We start from the raw sequence: 20,800 nt of genomic DNA, 5'->3' as shown, positions 1-20,800 counted from the left end.
GAGGCTGGACCCAGGATGTGGGAACAGTCAGGCCCTGGTCCCAGCTCTCCCTGCACGTGGCTCACGACTGCCTGGCCCCGGTCAGGTCTCAGGCACACTCAGCTTACCACGGGCTGAACCACTGTTTTCTTCCTGGCCCTGGTTTCTCTGAGAGGACTTATGGATTGAGCTTCCCGAGGATATGTAATCCCAACCAGCTCCTTCCTTTCTGTCCCTTCTGTTGTGCTGGGATTTTACCCTTTGAATCCCTGGCTCACAGGGTAGGGAAGGAACGGCCATGGGGGTCATGCGGTATGGAATTCCCGCACTCCTCTCCCGCAGAAGCCCCTGCACGTTCATCTCCGGGAGAGATGGAATTCCTGTCCCTTCAAATGGGTTTTGTGCAACACTGTGGCACTTTGATGCCTAGAGACTGATTCTGGAAATACTTCATCCTGTCTTGCTACTACTTTAATCAGTGGAGCATTCAGACCTCACTTAATTGATGCCTTAATCCTTCATTTAGTGCCCAGAGGCAGTTTTGTGACCTGTGAATATTTCAGGAAGAAAAAGATTGCACACATGAATCTCAGCTTGGTCCAGTCTTTGTCATTTCAGGCCAGTAGCAGGGGACTCTGTGCCTTCACCCCCGCCCCCCTGCCCGTGGTGCTGCCTTTCTCCCTGAGCAGCCCCCTTGATGTGGTGATGCTCACAGGCCTGGCCATGAGCTGGGGACTCTGCCTCAGGTCCTGCACACGTCGGGCACCTCCTCTTGCTGCCGGAAGAGCCTGAGTTGCCTTCTGCCCAGATGTCTTTTTTTTTTTAATTAATTAATTACCTTTTATTTTTGGCTGTTTTGGGTCTTTGTTGCTGCGCACGGGCTTTGTCTAGTTGTGGCGAGCAGAGGCTACCCTTCATTGCAGTGCAGGGGCTTCTCATTGTGGTTGCTTCTCTTGTTGCGGAGCACGGGCTCTAGGCGGGCAGGCTTCAGTAATTGTGGCACGTGGGCCCAGTAGTTGTGGCTTGTGGGCTTAGCTGCTTCCCAGACGAGGGCTCAAACCCGTGTCCCCTGCATTGGCAGGTGGATTCTTAACCACTGCACCACCAGGGGAATCCTGTGCAGACGTCTTAAGTGGCATCAGTGCTGTCCTGTCCTGAGCCTTGGTCCTCTGATGCTTCCTGGAGGAGGTGACCTTCGTCCTCCCCTGGGGATAGAAGCCTTGCAGATGATATTTCTAACCACCACCCCACATGTCCTTGGGCTGGACAAAGCGGGGGCTGAGTGTGACACCCAGAATCCCTCACTCCAAGGCGACTGGGCCTACAGAGGCTGCACCGCAGCAGAATCCCCCTACCGTGCCTTTTTGTGCTTGGGAGTAAAGGAAATAGCCTCCTCAGATTCAGGGCGGTGAATTCTTCCTGCAGATGAGGAGAAACTGTGCAGAATGCCGGAAAGTCTTACTGTTTTCTGCTGTGATCTTAAAAACGGTTTCTGGTGCTTGTGTTGTGGAGATAACGGGGCCAGGCAGGGACGCCTGGCACTGGGGCGAGACTTCAGCCCCAGAGTGCCCTGTGGACGGTTGGGTGAGCCGGCACACAGCAGCCTTTACTTTCAGGGCCCTTAAGGCTTGGGTTCAACTGGGCCACGCCAGTGCTCAGCCAGGCCGGCTTCACTGGAGAACTGCCTTTGCCCTGGTTCAGTTAGATTTTTTCTTCTTTTTTTTTTAACATGACTAAAAAAAGTAAGTCCTGAGGCAACCAGCTAGAGGCCTAGTTTGTCATCTTCCCCAAAGTGAAATTAGGAAAGAAAGCAGGACTCTGGGCCTTGGTGGCCCAACATGCTGATCATCTCTGATAGGCAGGGAGCATGGTCCGGCCACGGCGCACGGGCCCAGCCGCTCCGCGGCATGTGGGATCTTCCCGGACCGGGGCATGAACCTGTGTCCCCTGCATCGGCAGGCGGACTCTCAACCACTGCGCCACCAGGGAAGCCCTGATGGAGTCTTTCTCCCGGCTCTTTTCAAGACTGAGGGTGCCTATGGGGCAGGGAGGAGGCGAGTGGAGAGCCTGTGGAGTGGGCTTCTGCGGCTGGGGCTGCCTCTTCCTGCCTTTGTGGCTGGGGGTGAGGCAGTGGTGGTGGGAGTTTGGACTGCTGAGGCCTGGGGAGGCTGTTCCCCACGCCCTGTCCTGACCGGGGCCTGCCAGGCTGTGCGACATCCCACGATGACCTGGTGAACAACCCAGGGAGGGCGGGGTGGAGGAGGCCTCCTTTTCTTTTTGAGATGAACCATTCTGTCTCCTGGTTGGAAGGAAGATGTTTCCCAGCTTTGCTGCAATGCCCAGGTACTGTTCCTAACCCGTAGTTACGGTGTGTCTGCTCTGGGCCAGGCAGTGTTCTAGCCCTGGGACGCTGCCCCCCAGGGCTGTGGGCTTTTAGGGGGAGACTTAAATGAAAAGGAAATTACAAGCGTGATAGCTTACTGAGGATTCACATAGACTGCCCAGGGAGGGATTTAGCCTGGTAGGGGGCTGGAGGGATCCCTTCCCTGCTTTCTGAGAAAGGGGCTAGAGGATGAATGTGCAGGAGCCGGTTCCAGGCAGAGGAGTCTCTGTCGGGGGTGAGGGGGTACGTGGTGGAGACAGGTAGGGTGTGGCCTAGAGAGCCTCCTGGCTGCTGGATAGAGTTTTAACTTCATCTGGACGACATCTAGAGGCTACTAAAGGTTTGAAGCCAGGGAAGCCTGGTCTGGTTTGCATTGCCCGAAGAGCCACAGCTGTGGTTGGGGAGCAGACAGGGCTGGAGGCCAGAAGAGCCAGGAGAGGATGTCCAGGCTGGAGAGAGTGGGGTCTGGACGGAGGGAGAGAAAGGGGAGGCGTGAGAGGTTGTGGAGGTGGAATTGCCGCCCTTGGTCGTCGGTTGGATGTGGGAGTGATGGACGGATGAGAGGGAGGTGCCCAGGTGTCTGCATTAAGCAGTGGGAGGTGGGGAGGTGTGGCTGGAGATGGGAGCCTGCGGAAGGGTGGGAGTCTCTGTCCTGCTGAGCTGGAGGTGCCTGGGGGGGTCCTGCAGGTGCGACGCAGCTGAGAGGCCTGTGCCGGAGCTGGGGCTTTGGGGGCAGGTGCAGCGGCAAGGCTGGGGGGCAGGGAGGGGAGGGCCTGTCAGAGCTGGAGGAGGGGAAGCAGCCAAGCACGTGCCAGCAGAGGCAGGCGTCGCGGGAGGCCATGGAATGCCTCTGGGTTTGGCACCCCGGGGGTTGTTGGTGAGGCAGTGCTGGCAGAGTGGCAGGGGCTGAAGGGAGAAGAGGGGAGGGGAGAGGGTTAGTGAGAAGATGGGGAGGAGGTTCGTAAAAGCTGCTCTCCCTCCTCTCCGGAGGCAAGGACTGTCAGGGTGTCCTTTCTGGAAACGTGGCTGGGTGGTGGGGGGAAGGCTTGGCTGCACGGAGAGGTGAGTGGTCATGGAGCTTCCAGTAAGAGTGGCAGGTGCACAGAGGCGCTTGGGGGCTAGGATCTGAGCCCATGTGTGTGTGTTGGGGGGCTGAGCCTCACTGACAAGAGGGCACCCCTTCCCTTGTAGGCGGGGAGGGAGAGGAGGATGGGGGTGGGGAAGGCTTGGGAGTTTGGAGAAGAGGTGAGAGTACACCCACCTGCTGGCTTCTGTGTTCTCCAGGAAGTAGGGGATGAGTTCGTTCATGTGACAAGGAGCCCTGGGAGGGCCCCGGGGTGGAGGAAGTTGAGAGGAGCCTGCACGCTCCCCCTGTGACTCCCGGCAGAGCTGGGGTGTGTGGAGGCAGGTGGCAGCTTGCTGTGCCGTCCGCCCAGCTGAGTGCTTTCCCCCTCAGCCCTCGTGTCCTGCACACACAGGCCTGGGCTTTGGTTCATCCCTTGCGGGCGTTCGGCCGAGCCTGTGTGGATCGAAGGGCACAAGTCCTAGGGGGTCTAAAGTGTTGGCTGGAGTGGTGGCTAGAGGGCTGGAGCAGGGCTCTAGGCTGAAGAGAGAGGCAGGGGGTCAGAGGCGGTTGTAGCCTGGGCCTGGTTCCCACCTGTGTTGTCACTCTGGTCGTCACCGTCACCGCGTCGGAGAATAGAGACCCGCTCCCAGCTCACAGATCCTTGGGCTGGTGCCGAGCAGGGCAGGAAGGAAGCGTCAGGGGCCGCCAGGTTATCTGTGAGTGGATTTGGACCACACCCTCTGGGGGGTAGAACTGCTCCCAGCGCCTCGAGGTGGAGCCAGAGCACCTTTATGATGGTAAGGAGCAAACTTAGGCTTCAGGGTCTGCCCCAGAAGAAAGAAGGCATGTTCATCTGGAGAAAGGCTCAGTGGACTGGGGCTTTGTCTTTCCTACATCCCCTGGAAGGTGTCCCTGTGCTGTACGATGCCTTCCTCCCCTCCCAGCGACGAATGGCTGGCTGTCCTACGTGGGCATCGTGGAGACAGCACAGGTCGGTAGCTGCCTCTGGTGCAGGTGGGAGCGCCTTCCCTGCCATCCTCAGACGCCTCAGCTGAGGCTGGCTCAGGACCGTCAGGCCTCAGAGGTGGACAGTGGCTGGACGAGGGGTGCGCTGTGGACGGAGGGGCAGGCGCTGATCTGCCATCGTGACACTCCGCTTTGCCGATCTTGAGGGGGCTTTGGTGAAGGCAGGTCACCTTCACAGAGGGAGCAGCGTCAGCCATGAGGGATTCACTGAGGACTCCATGCGCTTGAGGACTGGGCCCACTGCCACTTACATGCCGTGAGCTGGAGGTGCTTATTTGAAAGGGGTAGAAGTAGAAAAAGAATATTTATTTAGCTTCTCTACGGGAGGCTTACTTGGGGTTGAGATTGATTGCAAGGACCAGAAACCTAACCAATTTTGGGCAAATTAACATGAGCTTATTGTGAGGACCCCAGTACCCGCCTGGAGTCCAGCTGGCAGGAGGTACAGCGGAGCCTTGAAAGGATGGCAGGGTCTGTTGGCTGCGCCGCTCCGTCCCCATTCCCAGCTTGACCCTATCTCACGCAGGGGGCCTGAGTCACTTTCCAAGGCTGCCTGGACAGGTGGGTGTGGTGGGGGGAAATGGGAGAACTCTTCAGCCATCTGGGCAGAGCCCTGGGAGTCAGCACACTTAAGATTGAGGTCCAACAGCCTTGCCATGTAGGCTGTATCCCCATTTAATGGATGAGGAAACTGAGTCTCAGTGAGGCACCGTGTGTCCGGCTACAGAATCTGGGTTTCTGCCACCCACAGCGGCTTCCCGATCTTGTAACTGGAAACAGCCTGCACTCCTGAGGCTGGCGTTGGGTTGGGATGGGCCATGCTTAGTGTAGCTCATCACTCCCGGGGCTTGGGGGCCCATCCTGCCCCCATCCTCTGCTCAGGCGGCCCATCTGCAGCCCTGGGCTCCCTCCCAGGCTGTGCAGGGTGTGGAGGTTTCCCTGGAGGTGTCTGCCAGCTCCTGCTGGAAGTCGCTGACTTGCTGCTTCGTTTTTCTCCTTTCTGCAGCCGGGTCTTCAAGACAGACATGGAGCTGGAGGTTTTGCGCTACACCAATAAAATTTCCAGCGAGGCCCACCAGGAGGTAAGCTGGGCGCTGGCTCACTGGACCTGCCGTTCTGGGTGGGCTGGGGAAGCAGCATTGCTCTGTGTAGGGCAAGACGGTGGTGTCGAGGTGGATGGTCTTGGGGGGGCGCTGGTCCCCAGCCGGCAGGAAGTGTCACTGCAGACCCAAGATACAGTGCTGGTTGTTTACTGTTCCCCAGTGGGGACAGGGCAGGGAGGGCCTGTCCTCACCTTAAGGTACCCACCCTCAGGGAACTTCCCAGCAAGAAGTCCCGACTTCCAGGACAGTAGAGCTTTCCCTCCTCGCATTCTGGCAGTCCCAGTTCCTTTGAAAGAATCTGTGGTCCTTAACCAAGATTCAAGCACGTTTATTACTATCACCCAGTTTTTGAAAACACCCTCACCTGGTTCTTTCCCAAACCTTCCCACTTTGCCTGAGGAGCAGAAGCAAATAAGGAAGTTTATTTTTTGAAATGGGTCCAGGCCACTGGGATAGCCCAGTACCTGCTTACTGACATTGCAGTGTTGCGTCAGGAGACAGATGGGGGTCATTGGGGGCAACACAATCTCTTCTCCGAGTTCATTTTCTCTGTGTTTTATAAGGAAGGAAACCTCTTAGGATAGTTGTCATAGGCTTCTGAGCATTAAGTATTCACCAAACACGTCTTGGCTAAATCTTCACTTGCCTCCCAAGGTGTTTATCGACTTCTGAACAGAAGTGCTCCGGAGTGGTTTAAATAAACTGTATGACTTTGGAGCTTTAAAAAAGTTCTAATTTGTCACATTTCTGCACCACTGTGTGCGTGTATCATTCTTTTTTTTTTTTAAAGAAGAGATTCTTTTGAAAAAATGCTATACATTATGTATAAGGTGGTGTTACTTATCTCCTTAATACAAATGTCTTTGCTTAATATCCATCCTCCAGGTAATGAAGGCTGTAAAAGTGGGAATGAAAGAATATGAGATGGAAAGGTAAGCTGCTGTGTTTCTCTGGGTAAAGATTAAAATGTAAAAAACAGTAATTTACGTTCGCCGAGCAAGTAACAGATGAGGCGCGGCAGCCTGGCACACGGGTTGAGCGGGGATTAGGAGTAGGGCTTCGGCGGCGTGGGCAGAGAGGATTTTTCTTCCGACTGTGGCCACCTCCCCGGCTCCTGGCAGAGTGTTGGATGGTAATGGTCTTTGATTACTTTTCAGGGTCGTTTAGTGCCCCATCATTCCACTCGTGGACTTTGTTGCTGCAATTTGCAGGAAGCTACCAAACAGCTGCTATGGAGACTCTGAAAGCCGCTAGTAAAACAGCTTTTGCCGTTTTTATGTGTAAACACTGCCATTATGTCTGCTGTGCTCGGACGACCGGGTTGCGGGTTGGTTAAGTGGCTCATAAAGCACTCTGGAGAGCTCCATCATCCTGCAGCTCCAGTTAGGCTGCAGGGAGCCTGTTGCCACCCGGGGCCTTCCCACGGCTGCCCTGCTGTGCTGGGTGTGGGCTGGCCAGCTCCTCAGCCCCGCTCCAGGACCCAGGGGTCCGTTAGCGTGCTGCTGCCCACAGCGTGAAGAAGCCCTGGGGTCAGACCCAAACTGCCCCAGTGGCTCCCCTCCCGGCCACCTCCCGGGGCAGGAAGCCCCCATTCCCGACTGTCACCAGTGACTGCGCCGCGTGGGAGTCCCCGTGGGGAGAAGACACCGAAGCTGCCGGCTCTCCACACCCCCCCCCCCACCCCCCCGCCCCGTGACATAATAGGAAATGCGTATTTGGTCTCTGCCCCCAGTTCCTGGCACGGAGCTTGTAAAACCTTTGAAATTCCCTGATAGAGGAGCATCTGTTGTTCTTTATAATAAGCTCCTTTCCGCCGCACTTGAGTTTATGCTAATGAGGGCCTCTCGGAGGCCCCGACCTCCTGGGAGAAGAGAAGGAGTAGAGATGGAGATTGAGTTCTGACCAGTGATTGAATCAATCCTGTATCTAAGGAGGTAATGGCCCTTGCATAAGCCCTAAACCAGAGGGTTTGGAAAGCGTCTAGGTTGGTGACCGCGTGGAGGTGCTGGGAGGCTGGCATCCCTGGAGAGGGTTTGGCAGCTCCACACCCCTCCCCCGCACCTTGCCCTCTGCCTCTCTTCCATTTGGCTCCTCCTGAGTTGTATTCTTCCTAATAAAGTGATATCAGTAAGTAAAGCACTCTCCTGAGTTCTGCGAGCCGTTCTAGCAAATTGTGAAACCCGAGGCTAGGTTTTGTGGGAACCCCTGATTTAAGGCCGATGGGTCAGAGGTAAAGAGGCCTGGGCTTGTGGTTGGTGCCTGAAGAGGGGGCAGTTTCGTGGGACTGAGCCCTTAGCCTGTGGGGTCCGCACTAACTGTGGCAGTTACTTAGTGTCAGAAGGTGTCCGCAGAGAAGTGGACAATTGCTTAGTGTGGAAAACCTACATATTTGCTACCGGAAGTGTTGTGAGTACGAAAAAGCGTTTTACCTTGTACCCTCCACCCTGAGCTGCCCTTTCCTGCCTGGCCTTGTCAGAGCTTGGTGCCGCTGCCCCTTCCCCACCTTGCAGGGCCCGTGTCTGCCCCAGGTACCCTCAGGGCCCGCTCTGCCTCCACACCTTAGCAGTGCAGAGTGAGGGCGAGGTACAGACAGAGTCGGCAGCGGGCACCTTGGGCGTTTACAATCACCATCACGTGGCTTGGGGGTAGGCGGCTTTTCTCAAAGTCTAATAACCCTTAAAGGAGCCCTGAACAGGGAGCCTCTATATTTCTTTCCCCTTACCCTGGGAGGTAAGAGGTTAACATGGCCTCGGAGGCCCCGCTGCTGTGCCTGCCCAGGAGGGGGCATGGAACGAATGAGTCATCAAGGACCCAGCTCAGCTCAAGGAGGACGAGGGAAGGGGCAGAGCCCTCTAGCTCTTGCCTCCGTGCTCTGGGATTCCCGGGTCCTTGCCCCCACCCCCAACCTGGGACAGGAGAAGTTCTGCGGGGCTGCCAGGGAGGTGGGCTGGGCAGTGGGTCCCTCAGATTGGCACTGGCCCAGAAACCTGTTCCCAGCTGAATTGGCCCGTAGTGACCCACAGCTGATGCTTCAAATAAAACGACCGAGAAACTGGAGCAGGACTCGCTTGCTCCAGTGTGGAGCCACGCTGACTGCTGCACTGTGCCTGAAACTGCAGGGAGTCCAGCTCTGAAGGTGGCTCCTGGCAGGAGCTCCTCGGTGTCCCAGAGCCAGATCAGCCTGGGTGTGAGTTCTGGGCCAGGGGCTGGTCACTCAGCATACCTCCCCCAGCTCCCTACTTCCCAACCCAAGGTAACAGAGGTCTTTTTTTTTCTTTTAATGACGAATTTCAAATACCCACCACCCGCACGTCAAAGAGTATAATGAACCTCGAAGTCCCCATCAGGGTTTTCTGTTTGGTTTTGTTTTCCTGGAGTATTTAAAACCAAACCCCAGACATGGTGTCATTTTACCTGTAAATACGTCAGTGGGTGTCTCAGCGGATGATGGTATTGTTTTCCTTTTCATGTAACCGCTGTGTCCTTATCACGTCTGAGTAAGTTAACAGTAATCCTTAATGTTGTAAATGTCTAGTTCATGTTGTCTAAAACTATCTTTTTAGAACTGGTTTGTATGAGTTGGGATTCAGGGTCTACACGTTGCGGTTGGCTGTTGTTTGGAGGAGACCCTCTTGTTGAGCTGAGCTCCGGGGAGATCTTACTTTTGTCTGCAAATTGCTCAGCCTTCCGCTCCACCCTGCGTCCCAGGTTGGCCCCACCGCTGCCTCCTCTGTGGACCAGGGGCGGCCCTCGGAGAAATGATCCTGAGGCTCTGGGCCAGAAGCAGCCGCCCTGAGGGCGCTGAGTGGCATTAATCCAGCTCAACGTGCCAGGTGTGTGCCCTGTTGTGCACCTACTGTGCATCATGCCCACCCTGCGGCTCGCCATAGGGGGTACAGGGGGGAAGCAGTGGCTACCCTCGCACCCTCAGCCCGGCAGGGGGCCATCTGATCTCTGGGTCCCTGAGACCTGAGAGCAGGGAGGTTCCTGGGGTGGAGTGTGGGGAGGGGCTTTAAAAGCTGAGGCAGAGATGATGAGGACAAGAGCCAGAGTCTGTTCCCGAAGGGCAGGTAGGAGGGGTGACCCTGGGAGGCAGATGGTGTCACCCCCCGGAGACAGTGGGAAGATGGTCCTCCCGGGACATTGAGGTGTCCCTGGCCAGATTTGAGGAGGGCATCACCCACTGCCAGTGCCAGCCTGAGCCCGGGGCGTCTGTAGTGGTGAGGGGGCCGACGTCACTTTCTCTGTCCCCGCAGGCATGACACTGCCCAGGTAGCCTGGGATGCTGTTTTGTGGCCTGTGTCCTTGGAGCCTGGGAACTTTCTCTCGGAGGCCCCATCTCGTTAATCTGCATTGTCTGCCCCACAGTTGGTATCAGGAAATACGTGTGGGCGGATTAGATGGATGGGCAGGAGAGAGAAGAAAATGTCCTGAGCTACTATTTCCTGTCTTCTCTCCCGCTGTGAACTTCAGCATTCTTCTCTTAACCAAGTAGGAGTATGAGATCATGTCTAAAGCAGGTGGGGGCTCCCCAGGAGGTGTGGCCTCCTTAACACAGGCTGGACCGATGCCCAGGAAGGTCCAGGGCAGCGACTCCCGGGCAGGCCACCGACCCCTGGCTTAGAAGAGCATCCCTAGAACCTTCTGGACGTTCTGCTGAGAGCATGGCCAGCTCCAGCCCCACGGAGGGACACAGGGCAGGAAGGGCAGGGACTCCTGGGGGTGGGGGTGGGGGGGAGATTGGGGCTGATTTTCTGGGAGGCGGGCATACCACCGGCACAACGGCGCTCAGACTCAGACAAGGGCCGCTGGCCAGGAGACCCAGTTGTAAGCCTCATCTTTTTGTTTTATCATCAAAGGTTTGTCATAAAATCTGGAAGGCATGTTAGAAACAAGGAAGCCAGCTGGTGGTATTTATTAAGACTCCTCCTCTGTGCTGTGCCTGCGAGCAGGGTTCCAGGGAACATGAAAATCAGCTTCTGCAGTTGAGGTGTGGTAAATTGTGTTAAACCAATACGACGTTAATGTTTGGGTAAATCGGGTGCTAATGGCATCTGACTGCAGGCCCAACCAGGCGATGCATCTTACCTCCTCATGTTACTTAATGTTCGTGGCGTCACCGGCTTACAGCGGCTGGCATGGGGCTGGCAGCTGAATCAATTACCGGCAAACACTAATTTAGAGCATGCTCAATTGGCTGTGTAAGCAGGTCCCAGTTCACATTTGCCACAAGGAGATTAATAACTTGATGTTTTTGACAGTCTGGGACCTTACCTGAAATGACGCTCTCCTTCTCTCCAAGCTGTGAACGGGGCATTTCGGGCCCTTTCCCGGCAGCTCCCGTGGGGAGTGTGGGAGCCATTTAACAGGCAGAGGGGTCTGTGAGGTATACTAGGGGACAGCACGGCGTTGTCCTCCTCCCCCGGCTGGCGTCCTTCTTGGCACACAACCGGACCGCATCTGGAGGCCCCTGTCAAGGCCTGGGTTTCCCTGTGCTCCATCACAGGCATCAGCCCACAATAAGAGTCTCCTGTTTTCTTTGTCTTTTTTTTTTTTAAACATCTTTATTGGAATATAATTGCTTTACATGGTGTGTTAGTTTCTGCTTTATAACGAAGTGAATCAGTTATACATATACATATGTTCCCATATCTCTTCCCTCTTGCGTCTCCCTCCCTCCCACCCTCCGTATCCCACCCTCTAGGTGGTCACAAAGCACCGAGCTGATCTCCCTGTGCTATGTGGCTGCTTCCCACTAGCTATGGATTTTACATTTGGTAGTGTGTATATGTCCATGCCACTCTTTCACTTCTTTCAGTCATTTGTTAATGCTGAACTGCACGGCTGGGCTACTCCGTGCTCAGAGTCGCCTTGCTTTTTTCTCCCCTTTGGCCGGAAGGAGCGAGTCAGGAATCTGTGTGTTCAGTGTGGCCACTGGGCCCGGATTGGGGGCGGGGAGACAGGGCCAGGCCTGAGGGTCTTCTCCCCAGGGCTGCAGGGTGGGGGTCTCCCCCCTACAGACAAGCCCCCACTACTCACACCACATACCCCACACACACACACACACACACACACACTCCCCACCACTCATACCACACACACACACACACTCCCCACCACCCATACCACACACCACACACACACACACACACACCCCCCCCACACATACACTCCAAAACACACACACACACACACACATACCACACACACACACACACACACACACTCCCCACCACCCATACCATACACACACACACACACATTCCCCAAAACAAACACACAAACACAAACACTCCCCACCACCCACTCATACAACACACACACACACACCACACACATACACTCCAAACCACACACACACACACACACACACACACTCCCACCACTCCCAGCACATACCACACACACACACGTCCCACATCACATGCACATGCCACACACTCGCACACAGATTCCATCCGAGCCACGTGGTGCTGGATCAGTGGCTTGATCGGTGGTTGATTTTTCAGATTATCCGCCCAGGGAGCAGGCTGCAAAAATCCTTGCTGTGTTCTTGTTAAAAAAGGCCTGTCTTTTTGTTTTTCCTGAGGATTAGAAGATTTAACTGTAGTGAGGGTAATTGGAAGGTGGGAGAGTTTACAGGAAACCCTGCACCCCTACTAAGCCGTGGTGATTGTGTCTGCAGCGAGCGTAGGCGGGTGTGTCCGACCTTTTCTGTCTCTCCCGCCCAGGCCTCCGCAGCACAGCTACCCCTGAGCCCACCCCTCACCCTTGGCATTGCCACCCCACCCGCTTCTCGTCTGGACCAGCTTCTCTGTCAGATCTGCAGGAGCTGCATCTCCTGCTCTCAGGTTAGCATCCTCTTCTTTCTCTGCCCATCCCTCCTGGTGCGCTGTAACCCCTGCAGGGCCGTCTCTTAGACGCCTGGGCCTGCGTGGCCCTCCTCTCACTCTGGGTCTCTCTCTGCCTGGCCTGCTGGGTGTGGTGGTCTGACATGGCCCTGTGTATCTCTGAGCACCCCCATGGGTCATGCTGGGATCCAGGTGTCATTGGTGATGACCAAGAGGTGACCAAGAGGCCCTTATTACTTCCCGCTTTCCTGGAGGTCCTGGAGATGTTCCCTGGAGACGTCCACCGTAATCTGGTCTCAACCTAGGCAAGCTTGGGCCTCAGGGAGGCTGCCCTCAGTTATCTACCTCAGGAAGGTGCTAGATTTTGCCTGGGGCCTTTGCGGCAGGTCTGGGTCCAGGCAACCACTGAGACCAGAGCCCCTGGGTAAGAACAGCTGTGATGGGTCCTCCTCCGTGGGCCTGGTCACTGTCTGGGCAGTGAGTGCCCTGCACCCTCCACAGCAGACACGTCACTCACTCTCGCTGGCCACGTTGAGGGATTAGGCTGCGCCTGGCCTGCTGAGACCCCCAGGTCTGGGTGCGGCCCAGCCGGCTCTTTGCCTCGCCTTGTGCGGCTGCTGTGGCTTTCCTGCCAGCCCACCACGAAAGGGTCAGGAAACCCCCATCTGTTTGGTGCACCCCTCAGGAAGGCAGCCCATGAGTCCTGCACCCCGCCGCACTTCGGTGTATTTGAGCTGAGCCCTTTCTGACAGAAGAGTCAGGACCGTCTTGGGTGGAGAATTCCCGGGCTTTTGAGCAGACTTTACCTCATACTGGGCCCCCCGATACCAGGCAGGGCGGGTCCTGTGTGCCCACCCAGCCTGCTCTGTCTGCAGACCTGACATCAGAGAGGAGAACCAAGAGATTCTGCAGAGCCCGGTGTCTGGGAGTATAGCTGGGTCTTAGGGGTCGTGGGGATCTGTGGCTTAAAGCCCGGATAGCTCATTTTGCTTAAAAAGTAACTGAGGGGCTTCCCTGGTGGCGCAGTGGTTGGGAGTCCGCCTGCCGATGCAAGGGACTCAGGTTCGTGCCCTGGTCTGGGAGGATCCCGCATGCTGCGGAGCGGCTGGGCCTGTGAGCCATGGCCGCTGAGCCTGTGCGTCCGGAGCCTGTCCTCTGCAATGGGAGAGGCCACAACAGTGAGAGGCCCGTGTACCGAAAAAAAAAGAAAAAAAAAAAGTAACTGAGAAATGGGCACATTTAGGACATAAACTAGCGTGATATCCAGCCCAAAAGCTGGGCAAAGAACCAGAGGGAAGGACTTCCTGCAAATGTGCACCCTGGTTGATGCAGCCCTAATTAGAGCTTTTGGGGGCAAAGCCAACAGAAATAGACCTTTTCTTTTCAGATGCCGGGGGAATTGCCCCTGGAGAACCCATTAGGTAACAGTGGTGCCAGCAGGCATCTTCATGGATTTGCCTCTAGTGTTTCACCATTGAAAGTGGTGCTGTTGATTTTCGATAAATATTTATCGTAAGTTTAAGGAAGTAGTGTCTTCTTCCTGGCTTACTAGGAGATTTTATCAGGAAAGGATGTTGAATTTTATCAGCCTTGTGTGTCTGTGTTTTAAGCAATTAATAAACTTTTGACTTTAGAACAGGTTTAGATCACAGAAAAGTTACAGGAATATTACAGACAGTTCTCTTTTTCCCCTGTTGTTAATGTGATTGTGATCCATTGTCACCACTCATGAACAGTGGTTTTTTTGGTTTTTGTTTTGTTTTTTTGTGTCTGTGTTGGGTCTTTGTTGCTGTGTGCGGGCTTCCTCTAGTTGCGATGAGTGGGGGCTACTCTTCGTTGCGGTGCGCGGGCTTCTCATTGTGGTGGCTTCTCTTGTTGCAGAGCACAGGCTCTAGGTGTGTGGGCTTCAGTAGTTGCAGCACACAGGCTTAGTAGTTGCGGTGTGCTGGCTCTAGGGTGCGTGGGCTTCAGTAGTTGCGGCACATGGGCTTAGTTGCTCTGCGGCATGTGGGATCTTCCCGGACCAGGGATCGAACCCATGATCCCTGCATTGGCAGGGGGACTCCCAACCACTGCACCACCAGGGAAGTCCATGAACCGTGTTGATATGTTATTATTATCAAAAGTCCATACTTTATTCCACTTTCCTTAGCTTTTACCTAATAACCTTTTTCTGTTCCAGGATCCCACCCAGGATCCCACATTACATTTCGGCTGCCCTGGGCTGTGGCCAGTTCTCTGACTTTCCTTGTTTTCAGTGACCTTAACAGTTTTGAGGGGTACAGGTCAGGTATTTTGTAGACCGTCCCTCGGTTTTAGCTTTTCTGATGTTTTTGTCATGGTTAGATTGGAGATATGTGTCATTGGGAGGAGGACCCCAGAGGTAAAGTGCCACTTGGATATCTCATTGTTTCAAGGGTACAGGTTAGTGAACTGACTTATCATTGATGTTGACCTTGATCACCTAACTGAGCTGGTATTTGTCAAGTTTCTCCATTGTAAACGTACTTGTTTTCCCCCTTTCCATACTGTATTTTTCAGAAGGCAGAATACACAGCCCACACTTAAGGAGTGGGGAGTTATACTCTGTCTCCTTGAGCGGGGAATTATCTACATACACTATTTGTAATTCTTCTGTACGGAAGGTGTGTCTCTTGTCTCCTGTTTATTTATTCAATCGTTTCTTTACTTATATCTGTATGGACTCATAGATATATATTTTATACTTTGGGTTATACACCAATATTATCAATACATTATTTTGTTGCTTAAATTGTTCCAGCTTGGCCACTGGGGACTCTTTCACACAGGCTCCTGTGTCCCTCTGACACACTGCATAATTTTGCTTTTTGAACACTTTCTTAGTTTCTGGCACTGCAGGGTGCTCCAGGCTCATCTTGTATATCCCTTGCTCCAGCCCTTGAATCAGCCATTTCTCCGAGGAGCTCTCGTTCCTTTTATTGGATCATGGTATCAGATACCGAGATTGGGCACTGGGTGTTCCTTAGATTAATTTTATGACTAGACTTCCTGGTGCAGAGCCAGCCGGGCATCCCCGGCACACCCTACTTTGTTGTGGTGGATTACTACTTCAATAAGCTGCAGGATTGAAATGGGGAGGCAGTCCACTTTAGAGGTTAGGGAACGGTCTCTAGAGACTGGTGTCCTGGGTTTGGGTTCCAGTTGTGCCACTTACTGTGCCTCAGTTTCCTCATCTGGAAGAAAGGATAATAATAGCACTTCATAGGATAGTTGGGAGGATTTGGTGAATTAATATATGTATAGTATATAGAACAGTATATCTAGTAAGCATCATAATGATTGTTTTATGTATTTATTTATTTAGCATCTTTATTGGAGTATACTTGCTTTACAATGGTGTGTTAGTTTCTACTTTATAACAAAGTGAATCAGCTATACATATACATATATCCCCATATCTCCTCCCTCTTGCATCTCCCTCCCACCCTCCCTATCGCACCCCTCTAGGTGGTCACAAAGCACTGAGCTGATCTCCCTGTGCTATACAGCTGCTTTCCATGAGCTATCTATTTTACATTTGATAGTGCGTATATGTCCATGTCACTCTCTCACTTCGTCCCAGCTTACCCTTCCCCCTCCCCGTGTCCTCAAGTCCATTCTCTACATCTGTGTCTTTATTCCTGTCCTGCCCCTAGGTTCTTCAGAAACATTTTTTTTTTTAGATTCCATATATATATATATATATATATATATATGTGTGTGTGTGTGTGTGTGTGTGTTAGCATACGGTATTTGTTTTTCTCTTTCTGACTTACTTCACTCTGTATGACAGTCTCTAGGTCCATCCACCTCACTACAAATAACTCAATTTTGTTTCTTTTTATGGCTGAGTAATATTCCATTGTATATACATGTCACATCTTCTTTATCCATTCATCTGTCGATGGACACTTAGGTTGCTTCCATGTCCTGGCTATTGTAAATAGAGCTGCAATGAACATTTTGGTACATGACTCTTTTTTAATTATGGTTTTCTCAGGGTATGTGCCCAGTAGTGGGATTGCTGGGTCATATGGTAGTTCTATTTTTAGTCTTTTAAGGAACCTCCATACTGTTCTCTATAGTGGCTCTATCAATTTACATTCCCACCAACAGTGCAGGAGGGTTCCCTTTTCTCTACACCCTCTCCAGCATTTATTGTTTGTAGATTTTTTGATGATGGCCATTCTGACTGGTGTGAGGTGATACCTCATTGTAGTTTTGATTTGCATTTCTCCGATGATTAGTGATGTTGAGCATCCTTTCATGTGTTTGTTGACAATCTGTATATCTTCTTTGGAGAAATGTCTATTTAGGTCTTCTGCCTGGTTTTGGATTGGGTTGTTTGTTTTTTTGATATTGAGCTGCATGAGCTGCTTGTAAATTTTGGAGATTAATTCTTTGTCAGTTGCTTCACTTGCAAATATTTTCTCCCATTCTGAAGGTTGTCTTTTCATCTTGTTTATGGTTTCCTTTGCTGTGCAAAAGCTTTTAAGTTTCATTAGGTCCCATTTGTTTATTTTTGTTTTTATTTCCATTTTTCTAGGAAGTGGGTCAAAAAGGATCTTGCTTAGATTTATGTCATAGAGTATTCTGCCTATGTTTTCCTCTAAGAGTTTTATAGTGTCTGGCCTTACATTTAAGTCTTTAATCCATTTTGAGTTTATTTTTGTGTATGGTGTTAGGAAGTGTTCTAATTTCATTCTTTTACATGTAGCTGTCCAGTTTTCCCAGCATCACTTATTGAAGAGGCTGTCTTTTCTCCATTGTATATTCTTGCCTCCTTTATCAAAAATAAGGTGACCATATGTGCATGGGTTTATCTCTGGGCTTTCTATCCTGTACCATTGATCTATATTTCTGTTTTTGTGCCAGTACCATACTGTCTTGATTACTGTAGCTTTGTAGTATAGTCTGAAGTCCAGGAGCCTGATTCCTCCAGCTCCAGTTTTTTTTTTTTTTGCGATACGCGGGCCTCTCACTGTCGTGGCCTCTCCTGCTGTGGAGCACAGGCTCCGAACGCTCAGGCTCAGTGGCCACGGCTCACGGGCCCAGCCGCTCCGCTGCTTGTGGGATCCTCCCGGACCGGGGCACGAACCCATGTCCCCTGCATTGGCAGGCGGACTCTCAACCACTGAGCCACCAGGAAAGCCCTCCAGCTCCATTTTTCATTCTCAAGATTGCTTTGGCTTTTCGGGGTCTTTTGTGTTTCCATACAAATTGTGAAGGTTTTTGTTCTAGTTCTGTGAAAAATGCCATTGGTAGTTTGATAGGGATTGCATTGAATCTGTAGATTGCTTTGGGTAGTATAGTCATTTTCACAATGTTGATTCCTCTGACCCAAGAACATGGTATATCTCTCCATCTGTTTGTATCATCTTTAATTTCTTTCATCAGTGTCTTATAGATTTCTGCATACAGGTGTTTTGTCTCCTTAGGTAGGTTTATTCCTAGGTATTTTATTCTTTTTATTGCAGTGGTAAACGGGAGTGTTTCCTTAATTTCTCTTTCAGATTTTTCATCATTAGTGTATAGGACGTAATGATTGTTTTGATGTTATTTTACTGGCATTGTATATAGGTTCAAAATAGGGGATTGAGGTAGACTTTTTTTTTTTTAACTTCTTAGTCATATTTTAAGATGAGAGTTTTTGAGATCACGGTCTGGGAAACTCTCCACGTTTTTCCATTTTTTGGAACAATTTAGAAAGCATAGGGGCTGTCTGTTCCTTGAAGGTATAAAGAAGTCTTTTGAAGCTGTCAGAACCTACTGTTACTTTGGGGAGAATTTCTTTGATACCTTTTCAAGTTTTTCCTGGAAAATTTTTGTTTTCATCAAGAATTTTAAACTTCTTAGAACCGAGTTATCAATTTTACTCTCTTAATTTTAAAAAATATGTGCTCTAGGGAATTCCCTGCCGGTCCAGTGGTTAGGACCCAGTGCTTTCACCTCCCCAGGCCCAGGTTTGACCTGTGGTCAGGGAACGAAGGTCCTGCAAGCCACATAGCGCAGCTCCCCACCCCGCTAAGAAATTCTCTATAACTGTAGTTGTATTTCCTTTCTCATTCCTAACATTATGTGTTTGTGTTCTTTTTCTATTGATTAGCATTTCCAGAATTATATCAGTTTTATTGGTATTTTCATAAAATCAGTTATTAAATGTATTTATTGGTTCTGCTTGTCTAACTCATGGATTCCCAGTTTTATTATTGATTTCTTTCTCCCCCCTTCCTGACCTTGTTTTGAACATCCATCTTTTGACTTGTTTAGTTGAATCTTAGTTTTTTATTTTTTCCTCTTCAGTAGTAAGTGAATTTTAGCTAATATATTTTTTAATGCTGCTTTGACCATATCCTAAGAGGTTTTGATTGATTTGTTTTTTAACCCAAGAAACGAACTAAGAGCATTTCTTTTCATTTCTAGGTAGATGTGTGGTTTGTTAACTTTTTATTGTTAGTTTCTGGTTTTATCACTTTTATAGTGAGAGGTTATAGTCTATGTAAATTTTGAGATATTTCTTTGTGGCCTGTTTAGACATATTCTTTGTCAGTCTTTTATGGAATACTGGAAAATGTTTATTTTTTAATAAACAAAAGTAGAGTGTACTTTGGTGTACATGAAATCAGATTTCTTACCGTATTCCAGTCCTCTGCCTCCTTCCTTATTTTTGTATATTTAAGATTAAGAGAGGTGGTTTGATGAATTCCCCTTTGTGATTCTTAGTAGCTTTTGTTTTATTCATTTCCATCCCAAGTTGTTTGACGTATAAAGGTTGATGATTAAGGCTTTATTGTGACATTTTACCTTTTTACAGCTTTTAAGAACCCTTTTGACCTAATTAATCCTTTTTATCTTGAATCTGACTTTAACTGATGCTGGTTTTGCTATTAAATGTTAACTTTTGTTGCATTTTCCTGGTGTATCTTTGCTTACTCCTTTATTTTGAATTTTGTTCATTGGTTGCAGTTTACTTGTTCCAAATTGAGCCCCTCCCAGTGTCAGGAGGGCCATTCGCGTCTGTGGTGATGACCAGTACGTTTGGTTTTTCATCCAGAGGCTCCTTTGGTGCTTTCTGGTTTTTGTTCTGGCTTTGAAAGAAAATTTTTTTTGTCGTTGGAAAGTTGGTGTTAAGAAGTTAATCATTTTAATAACAGTTATTTAGATGTCACTGTCTTACTGAATCCAGTGTGGACCCCTATTTCGTACTGCGTTTTCCCTTTCCTCTAAAGCATTTAATTTGACCCCGCACATTGGAGAGTCCTTGCGTTGCCTCCTATGTGAAGGAGGGCTTTACTGGGTATTGAATCTCTGTTCTATGAAAACGTTCCCTCCATTGTTGCTGGAGATCTTAGGCCAATCATATTCTTTCTCTTTTGTAGGGAACTTCTAATTTTCTTGCCTGATGTTTTTAGGACTTGAGCACAGTAGTATTTCCCGAGGATCTCTCTCGGTTCTGTGCTTCAGCCATGCTTTGGGAGTCATGGGTCCCACTAGCCTCACCAGCTGGGTGGAAGGCCCTGGAGGTGGCTTCTTGAAAAGTGGCTCCTTAAGAAGGGCCTCGTGTTAGCCGACAGCTCTTCAGCCAGGCAGCGCGGGTGGGTGCAGAGGGCAGCACAACTCAAGTGGCAAGACTCAGATAAGGTGTATTCTGACCTAAGCCAGTGAAAGGTAGAGCAGAGAAGCAGTCACACCTCGACACAGAGCAGACGAGGTGGAGGAGGACACAGCCTGTTGACTGATCCAGGTGACAGTTCTGGTGATGCCAGCAGCAGCCCTGTGGAGTCAGGAACAGCTGGGCCACCAGCCAGGACAGGCCAGAGGCAGTGGCCGCGTGCACAGTCAAGTGAGAATGTCACACGCTCTGTATTTCCTGTCTCTTGTCCTGCTGGTCACTCCCCAGGGACAGGCATTTATCCCCTTGGGTCATGTTTTCTGAGACCTGTAATTATATATCACGTCACCCTGGACAGATTTCACTGCCTGGTCTCTCTGTGACTTCCTTCTCGGTTACAGGAGCTAACATGGTGACCCACTGGGTGCCAGCAGCTCTGTAGACAGGCCTGGGGTTGTCCCTGCCTCGGGGCTCTCCTCTTTTCTCTCATAATCCCCACTTCTGCGTCGGTGGAAAGTTCGCAAGCTTGTCTTCTCATTCACTTCCTGTGACCCCCTTCCGGAAGCTCTGCTCCTCCCTTATTACGCTCATTTATAACTTGGCCACCGCGTCTGTGGTCTTAGAGAGCCCCTTCCATCGTGGCCCCTTCTCCATCCATGACTGTGGGCTCTTGCCCTTCAGATGTGCTGACCCTGTGGAGCCCATAAAAACGTGGGCCAGAGACTCTAAGTTGCCTCCGGTTTCCCGAAGGGAGACGTG

General features: G+C 51.2%; 1 protein-coding gene across 1 annotated transcript in view; it reads left to right on the top strand.

Annotated features, from left to right (window-relative positions):
* The window catches only part of PEPD (peptidase D), a 114,254-nt gene that overhangs the window by 39,076 nt on the left and 54,378 nt on the right, over window positions 1–20,800 (top strand). The window contains exons 8-9 of the mRNA XM_033843973.2: window positions 5,461–5,536; window positions 6,443–6,489. Coding sequence (XP_033699864.1) covers window positions 5,461–5,536; window positions 6,443–6,489 — 123 coding nt within the window. The remainder of the gene's footprint in view (window positions 1–5,460; window positions 5,537–6,442; window positions 6,490–20,800) is intronic.

The sequence above is a fragment of the Tursiops truncatus genome, chromosome 19 (assembly GCF_011762595.2).
Source record: "Tursiops truncatus isolate mTurTru1 chromosome 19, mTurTru1.mat.Y, whole genome shotgun sequence".
Taxonomy (NCBI): Eukaryota; Metazoa; Chordata; class Mammalia; order Artiodactyla; family Delphinidae; genus Tursiops; species Tursiops truncatus.
The sequence above is the reverse complement of the archived record's forward strand: the minus strand, read 5'-3'. Positions and strand labels throughout refer to the sequence as shown.